Source organism: Scyliorhinus torazame, chromosome 17, assembly GCF_047496885.1.
Source record: "Scyliorhinus torazame isolate Kashiwa2021f chromosome 17, sScyTor2.1, whole genome shotgun sequence".
Taxonomy (NCBI): Eukaryota; Metazoa; Chordata; class Chondrichthyes; order Carcharhiniformes; family Scyliorhinidae; genus Scyliorhinus; species Scyliorhinus torazame.
The window spans coordinates 64,217,710-64,229,960 of record NC_092723.1 but is presented as its reverse complement, the minus strand read 5'-3'; the positions used below and the strand labels follow the sequence as shown (position 1 = coordinate 64,229,960).

General features: G+C 47.5%; 1 protein-coding gene across 2 annotated transcripts in view; it reads left to right on the top strand.

Annotated features, from left to right (window-relative positions):
* Positions 1 to 11,532, top strand: part of LOC140393914 (uncharacterized) — a 30,768-nt gene extending 19,236 nt beyond the window's left edge. For both annotated transcript variants that reach the window (XM_072480543.1, XM_072480542.1), the window contains one exon: positions 10,302 to 11,532. In XM_072480543.1, coding sequence (XP_072336644.1) covers positions 10,302 to 10,713 — 412 coding nt within the window. In that variant the 3' untranslated portion in view covers positions 10,714 to 11,532. The remainder of the gene's footprint in view (positions 1 to 10,301) is intronic.
* The last annotated feature ends 719 nt before the right edge of the window (positions 11,533 to 12,251 follow it).

The window sequence follows — 12,251 nt, the reverse complement described above, 5'->3', positions numbered from 1 at the left end:
TATCCGTCCTCTCCCTTTCTATCTGCCTCCCCACCCACTAGTTAGTTGCTGGTTGTGAACGGATCCTCAAAAGAGGTTTGTGAACTTCTCCCATGTGTTGTGGAATATTTCCTCTGACCCCTGTTAGAGAGTCTTATTTTTTCTAGTTTCAGGAACTCAGCCAGGTCTGTGAGCCACCCTGAGGCCCTGGGTGGTGCCGCTGACTTCCAGCCCAGCAAAAGTCTGCTGTCGATCAGTGAGGCGAAGGCCAGGGCACTCACTCCCTTCCCTTTCCAGAGCTATGGATGCTCTGACTCCCCGAAGGACATCACAGATGGGCACGGCTCCATTCTCGATCCCCACAACCATGGACATGATCTCAAAAAAGGCCGCCCCTGAGTCTGAGGCAGGACCAGAACATGTGGGTATGGTTGGCTGGGCCCCCTGACACCACTCACACTTATCCTGCACTTCCGGGGAAGAACCTGCTCATGTGTGTCACAGCAAGGTGTGCTCTATGCACCACCTTCAGCTGCACTAGCTTAGCCTGGCGCAAGAGGAGGTGGAGTTGATCCTGTACAGCACCTCAATTCAGAGTCCTCCCCTATCTCCATGCCTATCGCCTCCCCACATTTCCATCTGGTCTCGTCCAGTGGGGTCCTGACCTTTTCCATAAGTCGTCCATAAATGTTGTCACACTTGTCTTCCTCTACTCAGTCCAGCCCTACCATTGTGTTCAAAAGTGTGTGTGTTCGGGTAGCTGGGGGAATGTTTTTGACTCCTGGTGGAAAAAGTTGCGCAACTGCAGGTATCTGAGCTCGTTTGCTTTTGGGAGTTGGAGCTTCTGAGTGCGCCTCCAGGGTCGCCAGTGTACCGTCCACATACATGTCCTTTACACTCAAAGCCTCTCTAACCTCCCTCTACGTCCCAAACGTGGCGTCTATCTGCGCTGATGTTCGTCTATGGATGTTGCAGATGGGGACCTTTATAGACATACCACAAGCTAAAAGTGGAGCCTGAACTGGTTCCAGGTTTTTAGTGTGGCTGTTACCACCAGGCTCCTGGAGTGTGTGTGTGTGTGTGGGGGGGAGGGCCGGGAGTGGTCAGGTAGTCAGCACTCGGAGAGACGTCCCTGTGCAAGAGTCTTCCTCCAATTGGACCCAGTCAGTCTCCGGTTCCCTCAGTCATCCTCTCTGCATTTGCCGGCCAGTGATTGACTAGGAGGGTTTGGGAGGACCAGGCCTCCCACATGTCATCCTTGCTGTAAGATGATTTTCCGTATCCTAGGGATCCCCCCCCCCCCACCCCCCACCCAGACAAAGGCTTTTATTAGTTTGTCAATCCAGGTGAAGAAGGATTTGGGGATGAAGATTAGAAGTGATCTGAATACGAAGAGGAACCTAGGCGGCACGTTTATTTTGACTGTTTTTACACTTCCCGCTAGCGAAGGAGGGAGTGAATCCAATCTCTGCAGGTCCCTCTTCACCTCCTCCACCAGGCTGGAGAGGTTCCACTTGTCGAGCCTTGTCCAGTTGTGGGCTACTTGTATCCCCAGGTACCTGAACTTGGTTTGGTAACTTTATTTTTAAAAATTTATTTTTAATTAAGGGGCAATTTAACATGGCAAACTCACCTACCCTGCATATATTTTGGGCTGTGGGGGTGAGACCCACGCAGACTCCACACCACCAGAGACCCGGGGCCAGGATCAAACTTGGGTCCTTGGCGCTGTGAAGCAGCAGTGCTAACCACTGCGCTACCGTGCCGCCCTAAGCTTGGGTCACTTTAAATGGTACCTCTTCCTGATGCGCTCTTCCCTCTCGGGGTTTCATCAGGAAGACTTCGCTCTTCCCCAGGTCGGGTTTGTAACCCGAGAAGGTACCAAACTCCCTAAGGAGTTCTGTTATCTTTCGCATGCTGGCTACGCGGTTTGATAAGTAGAGGAGCAGGTCAACTGCATAGAGCGGAACACTGTGCTCCCTGTCTGCGACTGCCCATCCACCACTCTGTTGATCTAAGAGCAATGGTCAGTGGCTCGATTGCCATTGCGAACAGGAGTGAGTATCGAATGGGAGTGAGTACAGCGGGCACCTCTGCACCATTCCCCTATGCAGTAGAAAGTATTCGGAGCTGGTGGTGTTTTCCGCACGCTCGCCATGGGTGAGCTGTGCAGAAGTTTCATCCACGCGGTGAACCCTGCTCCAAACCCAAACTGTTCAAGCACCGCCAAGAGGTACCTCCATTCAACTGAATCAAAGGCATTCTCAGCGTCCAGGGAGATGATCATCTCTGGTGCCTTCTCCCTGGATGGGGTCATTATTATTTTCAGAAGGTGTCTCATGTTCGCTGTTAGCTGTCTGCCCTTAACAAACCCGATCTGATCTTCTGCGATTACTTCTGGCAGGCAGCTCTCCAGGCGCCTCGCCAGTGCTATCATCAGAATCTTTGCATCAGTGTTTAAGAGAGAGATGGTTTGGTACGATCCACACTGTTCGGTTTTTGTCTTTTTTGGGGATCAGTGAGATCCAGGTTTGGGCCAGCATTGGTGACAAGGCCTCCTTCGAGAGTGACCCGTTTCACATCTCCCACAAGTGCAGGGCCAGCGCTATTGCAAATTCCTTGTAAATGTCTACTGGGAACCCGTCCAGTCCCGGCACTTTCCCTAACTACAAGGAATTAATGCATTCCACATTTTCACCCAGCCCCAGCCGTGCTTCCAGCCCTTGTTTCCTGTCCTCCCCCACCGGCATATCCATTCTGGTGAGGAACTGTTCCATCAGCAAGTCCCCCTCCGGGGGTTCAGAGGTGTATAGCCCTCGTTAACAGTTTGCAAAGGCCTTGTTTACTTAATTTGGTTCTTCCACCATCCTACCATTTTGGTCCCTAACTTGCGCCATTTCTTTTGCGGCAGCTTGCTTTCTTAGCTGCTGTGTCAGCATGCGGCTGGCCCTGTGTCCATGTTTGTGAAAGCCTCCCCTTGACTGGCGGAGTTTGTGGACTGCGTTCCTCGTGGAGAGCAGATCAAATTCCATATACAGCTTTTTCCTCTCTGCCAGCAGTTCCACGGTTAGGGCCGTCGAGTACCACCAAACAGCTGCTACTTGGCTGCCCTTTCTTTCCTCTCCCTAAGGTCCCATAAGCTATGATTTCTCCCCTGACCACAGCCTTCAGTGCCTCCCAGAACGTGGAGGGTGAGACCTCCCCATTCTGGTTGCAGGTTACGTCGATGGTTTGGAATACTGTTGTACAGAATTCCTTATCGGTGAGAAGAGTTGCATCCCCCCTCTATGGGGGGCATTGGGCCCAGCCCTTCTCCAACCTCACATCAATGTAGTGTGGCACGTGATCAGAGATTACAATCGCGGAGTATTCCGCCTTTGTTACGCCTGGAAGCACCTCTTTCCCTACGACAAAGATGTCGACGTGAGTAGGCCTTGTGCACGTGGGAGAAGAAGGAGAATTATTTCTCTCAGGTGATTGAATCTCCACAGGTCTTCCGCCCCCCACTCCCTCCCTCACCTCACCTGCTCCATGAAGGCATTTAATTCCTTGTCCACACACAACATGGTTCCTGTCCTGGAGTTGAATCTGCCCATTTTCAGGTATTGTACACAGTTAAGGTCACCCCCCCCCCCCCCCCCCCCCCCCCCCGCCATGTTGAGCTAGTGGGTGTTTAGGTCAGGGATTTCAGCTATTGTTTTTTTGACGAACTCGGTGTCGTCCTAGTTTGGGGCGTATATATTTACCAAGACTACCCGGGCCCCCTCCAGGGTCCCGCTGGCCATGACAAATCGTCCCCCCCCGGTTCCATCACAGTGCTCATCGCCGTGAATGAAACTGTCCTGTTTACTAGTGTAGCCATACCCCTTGCCCTACCTTCGAAACATGCATGAAATGTTTGTCCCATCCAGCCCTTCCTTACCCGCATTCGATCCCTCTCTCTTAGGTGTGTCTCTTGTAGGAAATCTACAGCCTCACTCAGACTCATAAGATGGGCGAAGACTATAGATATTTTCACTGGCCCGTTGCTGCCTCTCACATTCCATGTTACTATCAAGCTGGGAGGGGTCTACCCTCTCCATCCTGTGGGATCAACCATACTCACCTTGTGGGCCTGGCCCTGTTCATCTAGGCATACCCTTGCACACGGCCAATCAAGATGGCCGCCGAATACTTCCTCTTTTTTGCCGTCTCCACTTGCGACCTTTTGCAATGATCACTCTACCTTCCCCACTCCCCCTACCCCTTCTGCTTCTCCCCCTGTACCTACCTACCCTTGTGCTTCCCCCTCCTAGTGCCCTCCTCCCCCCTTGGTTTTGCCCCCATCCCTACCACCCCCCTGATTCCCCCTTCTTGCCCTTTGTTTCCCCTGAAATTCAGTTTTTCCCCCCCTCCTGCCAGGCGATCCCTCCCTCCCAGGAGGTGTTCCGTGGCCTTGTTGTTCTCTGTACCTCCTTACACCAGCCTATTCACCAGCGTAGTGGCTCTCCTACCCATCCCCAATTTAACCCCGTCCATCTCTCTACCCCTTCACCCCCATTCCACATCCCTGCAAGTGGTCGCTCCTGTCCTTCTCAACTTCTTGCAGCCCGTGTTCAGGCGATTTCCCTCTATTGTTTTTCCAGTCCGTTTTTCTGGACAAACCTGTTGGCCTCCTCTGTGATGTCACAGTATAGTTCTTTGCCCTGGCACGTGATCCACAGTTTGGCGGGATAGAGCATGCCAAACCACACCCCACTTTTGTACAGCGTGGGTTTGGCCCCGTTGAATTCCACCCACGCTTGGCCAGGTCTGCACCAATGTCCTGATACAAGCGAGTGGAATGTTCTTCCCACTTGCAGTCTTTTGCGCTCTTCACCCATCTCAGGATCCGTTCTTTATCCTGATACCTGTGGAGTTTCACAATTATTGCCCATGGTGTTTCCCCAGCCCATGGTCACTGCTGAAGCGGTCTGTGGGCGTGGTCTACCCCAGGGGGGCTGGTGAAGCACTTCTTGCCGGCCAGTTTCCCGAGGCATTACTGCAATGTATTCTGTGGGGTTTCTCCCTTTTCTCCGGCAGCCCCACAATTCTTAAGTTTTGTTGACATGATCGGTTTTCTTGGCCGCCGGCCTTGTCTTTCAACCCCTTCTGTGTCTGACCAGTCCTGCCACCTCAGCCTCGCGTGCCACAAGTCGGTCCCCTTGGTCCGTAGCGGCTTTTTCGAGGTGCCTTCACCTCGTCTTCTGGGCCTCTAGCCTCTGCTCCTTTTTGTCCATTGCCTCCCTCACGGGGGCCTTCACAGTCTTGACTGCCACCTTGACGGCCGCCAAGAGGTCATTTTTCATTTCCTTCCTATGTTTTTTGGAGGTGATGAAGCACATCATTTGGTCAATCGTGCTGGAGTCTGCGCTGTGATCTCTGCAGGGTCAACCCTGGCTGGTCCTGTGCCTCCACGTGTGTTTCCTTGTTCCGAGGCTGAGTTTGCTCCCCTCGTCTTTGCTGGCTTTTCGGTTGGGCGGCTGATTCTTTCCCATCCTGGTCTGCAGTGCGATCGATGGGGTGGGGGGTTAGTTTGGCGGAATTTCAACACTTTTGATGCCCATTTGTAGGGGTTAAAAGGCCTTAATCGACGTTCTTAGACGTGAGCCACCTTTCATGTGACCGCTCAGCTTATGGCCACCACCGGAGCTCCCTCAATCCCTTTCCTTTTATCCCTTTTCCTTCCTGTGCGTGTATCCGTCTTGTGTGTGTTTGGGTAGAGGGTGAGATGGTAAAAGGTTTACCAGGGCTAGTTTACCTCAGTGGGCTAGTTTGTAATGCAGAACAAGGCCAGCAGCGCGTGTTCAATTCCTGTACCAGCTGAGAATTCTGAATTCTCCCTCTGTGCACCTGAACAGGCGCTGGAATGTGGCGACTGGGGGCTTTTCACATTAACTTCATACTTGTGACAATAAAAGATTATTATTGAAAGGGGGAAGTAGCAGATTAGCTGACCATCATTCTATAATTAATATTGCAGTCTTATCTCTATTTTTGTTATAAATATACAGCTGTTGTGTTTCACTTACAAATCTGGTGTCTGTAAGTCATTAGAGTAGTCAAGGGCCAAAGATCTCATAAACTATATTCAAATTATTGTTTGCTTCACTTGTGTTGGGACTCTGGGGTCTGTGGGGCTGGAATTGACTGCGCACTAACCTAGGGTGTCGGAACACCTCTAACACTGGCATATTACCATACCGGACTCTAGGGAGTCTCACTGGCACATTGCTCCTGCCATTTCCCCAACCGCATCTCCTCTCCCCAATCCTTGCGTTGGATGACAGTGGATGCGTGGGACCCGTGTCTGCATTCTAATGGGGCACCTTAAAGTTGCCACTCATCATGACCTGTAATGGAGTGATTGATGACAGACGTCCCCGTGAAGCCTTGCAATGGAGTTCACATCAGTGTTTCCTGTGCAATGTTAACTCTTATATGTGCATTGGAGTTCAATGAAAGGTGAACTCACATCTCAGGCAGATGACTGCCTCTTATGGCAGACAAAGCATAGATTATTAGAGTGAAGCCTGCAATTAGCATGACAAGTACAAATGCATAGGGGACCCTCATTCTCCCATCTCAGAGCCCTACACACTAATTCCTTACAGACAAATCTCCAAGGCAAGTGTAATAGAATTCAATAGAGCTTAACCCCTTGACCCTCAGAGTGCTGCCTGAGTGTGGGCTTCCCAGTTCAGTTGTGCTTCCCCAAGTGAGAAGTTCTTCATTCCTTAATGAGGCAGGGATGCAAGCCATTCCTGAGAATCCCATTCTTCCCTTGCAGTCTGGGGGAGGGGAGTGGGTGGGGGGTAAAAATCACAAATCCCAATCGCGTTTTTCGGTTCTCTTTGGATTTTGAACTCGCACGCCTTTCTCACGGATGGTAGGTAGTTTTGTAGTGATCTGTGTATATATATATCAGGGGTCAATGTAGATGCACTACAACTAAGCAATCACTAGAGGGAGCATGGGAGATGTATAAATACAGACAGACAGGAAGTCAGGGCACACTTCACAGGAACTGCTGGTGAGCAGGACACCGACAGGCAGCTCAGATGTAACATAGTATAAGTCCTGAAGAGAGAACAAACTCATACAAATAAAGCATCTACTTCAACTGTAAGACTACGAGCTTTATTCAGACACAAGGAATAACACATAGTACCAGGAGACTTCAGAACGCTTACTATAAGATTGCACAAGATGCAGACACAGAAACATCGAAATGACAAGAAAATTCGTACCGGACATTCGACGTGGGAAGACTTTGCTGATTCAATGAAACTCGTTGGAACTCCACCACAGCTGAACACAACTGGTAATTTAAGTCATAGATGGAAAAGTTTTAAACAAATGTTCGAAATATATATCATAGCTAATGATTTGAAAGCAGCATCAGAAGATATGAAAATAGCACTGCCCCTCGCAGGAAATGAAGCTAGAGAAATATATAACGGCTTTAAATACTTGAAAGGTGAAGACAACACCAAATTAGAAATAATACTGAAAACATTTGAAGATTACTGTAACACCAGTAACAATGTTGCTTTAAGACATACAATGCTTGGAGACCAAATTGCACAGGGAATGAGTGATGCGAAACTCAACCAATCATTACCAGAACAGAAAGGTTTAACGCTGGAAATCGTGATTGAAAAGTGCAGATTGCAAGAAGAAGATAACTTTAAGTGCTTACCTAGAAAAAACGCAGTTAAAGTTCTTTTCCATGGGTCTAAAGCAGTAAAAATGGCGTCTGAGCACATTTTAAACAGCCCGGGGAACAAACAACGCAAATCAGGTTCTGCGCATGCGCAGGAAACCGCAGCCACGCATGCACAGTTGAAATCAGCCTTTTGCGCGATGACCGTTCTGCGCATACGCCACATTGAAAAAAGACGTTTTTGCCGCAGATCATTTGCGCAGTTTACAAAAAAGCGCACAGTAAAGGAAAATCGATTTGCGCATGCTCAATCGATTCCTATGCTTTATGTCATGAGCGTCACGACATCAAATGACTCAGGCCACGCCCACTTAAAGGGGAAATGCCCGAAAATCACAAACAAGACGTTTAAAGACACAAAACCAACAAATTTAACCTCAAAAGGCAGAACAATGCCTGAACTTCTACCAGCAGTTGAAAATAACATTCGCAGCACCCTGGAACAAGCAGTTTGCACCACCTAAAGTGAAGAGCACAATGACAAATCCGAAACCAAAGAAGATGATTTGTTCATTGAACATGAAGAGAACGATAACAACTCTGAAACAAAAAGAGATGATTTGTTTATCTAAAAATACTACTCAGACATGGCTGAGTTATTCGGATATGCTGATCATAGCATCAGCAACACGGTTGCAAAGCTCAACACGACTGTACTCATGGTAGATGAATCCAATACCATGATGCAATTGCAGACCATTGATACATTGGATGACAGCAACCTGTCAAATACCCAAGAAGAACACAACGCCACACAGCGAGTACTGACCGACTCCATTGAGAGAGCACAGGTCGACTCCACAGAGAGAACACTGCACAACTCCACAAAGAGTGCGACGCAAGCCTCCACAGAGAGCTCATTGACAGATTCCAAAATGGAAGAAATTAAAGACTCCATAGCAAACGCCATGCATGAACAAGACCATGAAGGCCTACCCACCGTATCTGAGCAACCAGAAGCAGACTATGAAAGTCTAACAAGCTCACAATCTACAAGAAGTCAATGTAAGTCGACCCACTGTATGCGAAAACCGTGACAATGTGATCACAATCGACATACAGGATGTGCAGGATCACAGCAAGACTGACAGATCTCAGCTTGTCTGTACAGAAGCACTCAACAATCAGAGTAGAGCTACTCATGAGTCCAGTGAGACCACGTCAATTGAAACCTCATCCACTCTAAACTACCCACAAGAAAATGAAGATTTTGACTCCAGAAGAGGAGCACCAAGGAAGCAAAGAAGAGGAATCAAATCCACCACAAATGACTGATGTCACCAAGACCAATGCATCATCAGATCATTCTCACAATCCTCAAGAAGAAACGCTCAATGAAACAGCAGATATCACAGAGGACACTGACACCAATAACTTGGAGAATGACTCAAATTATCCACATGGAGCAGTCATTGAGTGCAACAAGAACAATTAAAACCACAAGAAGCACAACAGAAACAAGAACAACAACAGCAACAACAAAAACAACAAGAAGCACAACAAGAACAAAAACAACAACAACAAGCATAACAAAAACAACAAGAACAACAACAACAAGCATGACAAAACAACAATAAGAACAACAACAAAAACAACAAAGACAGAAACAAAAACAATGACCTGTACAACATGGTACAACTCTGCACATGAAGGACAATGCAACATTACACTCAAAAACAATGACAAGAGTACAAACATACCATGGCATGACATAGAATCTCACAAATTCACATTTTCTCCAGAACAAACAAGCACACCAGCTTTCAAGGCAGATGACACACTAAATCGATACCACAAGCACAGAAAAAAGTCCACGTCAGTCAACATCAGTGGTTCGACCATTCAAACACCTCGTGATGACTTGTTGGTTACTCAAAACACAAGAACGCTGATGACATTCCCAAAGAAGTTACAATATCAATATCACCATGTCAAGAACAGAAAAAAAAACTCAACCGAACAAATTCATAAAGTTTGGACTCATAAATTTTTAAATTAAGATTGGACTCATAAATATTAATTGGCTTTGTATAATAACCAATATCATCACCACTTGTACAGATATACTTATCATAATTAATCTAACTGTTTTGTACAATTTTCTTTAACACTGTACAGAGAATATGTAAAAGAAAAAAGGGGGATGTAGTGATCTGCATATCTGTGTATATATATATCAGGGGTCAATGTAGATGCACTACAACTAAGCAATCACTAGAGGGAGCACGGGAGATGTATAAATACAGACAGACAGGAAGTCAGGGCACTCTCCACAGGAACGGCAGCTGGTGAGCAGGACACAGACAGACAGCTCAGATATAACATAGTATAAGCGCTGAAGAGAGAACACACTCATACAAATAAAGCATCTACTTCAACTGTAAGACTACGAGCTTTATTCAGACACAAGGAATAACACAATTTTTATTGGTAGTTTTGGTTATTTTCAATGTACTGTTGATGTTCTAGTCAGGCTTTCTTTAGAGATGAATCCTCGGTGGACTAGAAATCCAAGGGTATGATTTCAGGGAACATTGGATAAATCTTTCTTTAATAGTTTACATGTATTTTTTTATAGGACTTATATTTTCAGCGGTTATGTATTCACTTTACCTACACCCTTGATCAACCCTGGGCGGAGAGGAGAGGCTCTGTTTGTTAGGACTGCAGGAACAGCTCGCGGCAGTGTTGGGGTGCTCACCTACACATTCGGCCGTGACCAATTCTCGCTGCTGTTCTCCAATCCCTACGATTACAACTTGTACTCCATGATCTGTGCCTTATATGCCCCTGTTGTACCTGAAGCAACAGATGAAAATCTGTACTACAAGATGTATTACGAACTTGCACCGTCAGAATTCTTTGCTAAACTAACATTGAACTCAGGAACGGGAGAACTATCTGTTCGTGGTGGGAATGTCGTTATTGGAGCCACAATGAATGCAAAAGGCAGCAGCTCCATCAGCATAGTTATCAGAGATGTTTATTGAGCTGGTAAACACAATTGGATTCTTCAGAAATTTGCAGTCTATCTCCTCCAGCAATAATGACGTTCCACATTCATATTTACCTTTTTGTATCTGAAGCACAGTTCACTCTGGCAGTTGAATATATTCAGCTCTTAGAAATGCAACATTCAGAAACACCATCATAAAGTCAGTTGATTTTCATTTATCTTCAGATTGAATGTGAACCCATAGAGTTTGCGGAGATGAAAGTTAATCAGATGAGAAGTTAGTGAAGGAAGTTTTTGGATCATTGAAACAGCTTCATAGAATCTTGACAGTGCAGAAGGAGCCGACGCAGTGGTCCAGTGGTTAGCACTGCTGTCTCACAGTGCCAGGGACCCAGGTTCAATTCCGGCCTTGTGTCACTGTCTGTGTGGTATTTGTATGTTCTCCCCGTGTCTGCGTGGGTTTCTTCCGGGTGTTCCGGTTTCCTCCCACAGTCCAAAGATGTGCAGGTGAGGTGGATTGGCCATGTTAAATTGCCCCTTCGTGTCTAGGGATGTGCAAGTTAGGTGGGGTTACAAGGATAGGGTGGGGTAGAGTGCTCTTTTGAATGGTCGGCGCAGATTCGATGGGCCGAATGGTCTCCTTCTACACTGTATGGATTCTATGATTCACTGATTGTGTGAATGACCCTGTATTCATTTTGCTGAAATGTATGTCTGACTCTGTTAGCTTGTGTTTCAAAACACTCAGTATTTCAATGTGTTGTTTGAGTTCATACTGACTCTGCTGTACAATCATGTACTCCAGTAGCAGCAGGCAGCTAGTGAAAAGAGGACAAATAAACGTTTGAATATATTCCAGCGAGTCTGCCAATGCTTTTCTTACCGCAAGCACAGTATAGAAGAATTCTACTACACAAATTACTTCCATTGTTAATATTTCTGTACCTGTTGGCTCTCTAATTTAGATAGTATCCCGCTTCCCCTTACACTGCACCTCCCCCGGCCCCAGCAGAAAGAATGGCTACAAGAGCACATAAGAAATTGAAACCATTAATGTTCTATCCATTTCAATAATACATTGGAAAGCCTTTGCTTTTAGATGTACTCTAATTCCTGTAAGATAACTGGTCCGACAACTCAACAAAGGATTTGCATTATGGTCAAGTGTCTAAAGATTGGGAGGGGGGCCACCGTACTAGCGAGGAGGGCCAGCACGGGAGGGCAGGAAGAAAGGAGGGCTGCGGCGTGCCTCTCAGGGGAGAGGGAGCACCTGGCACAAAGAGAGTGGGGGTCAGGGCAGAAGGGGGAGAAGAACACAGGGGGGGGGGTCAGAGGGACAGGGACTATGGGGGGGGAAGAGTCGGGGGAGAGCGCAGAACACAAGAGAAGCAAAGAGAAGGGTGAGGTAAATAAGCAGCACGAACACAGGCCTCGGCGGGCATGGAGCATGGCGAGGAACCAAGATGGCACCACAAACAGCCACTCGGAAGGGCTTCAAGGCGAAGGGAGACCCTGTAGTCCAGGGGCGCAGCCACGTGGCATACACATAGCTGGCACCCATGTTGAGTGCCC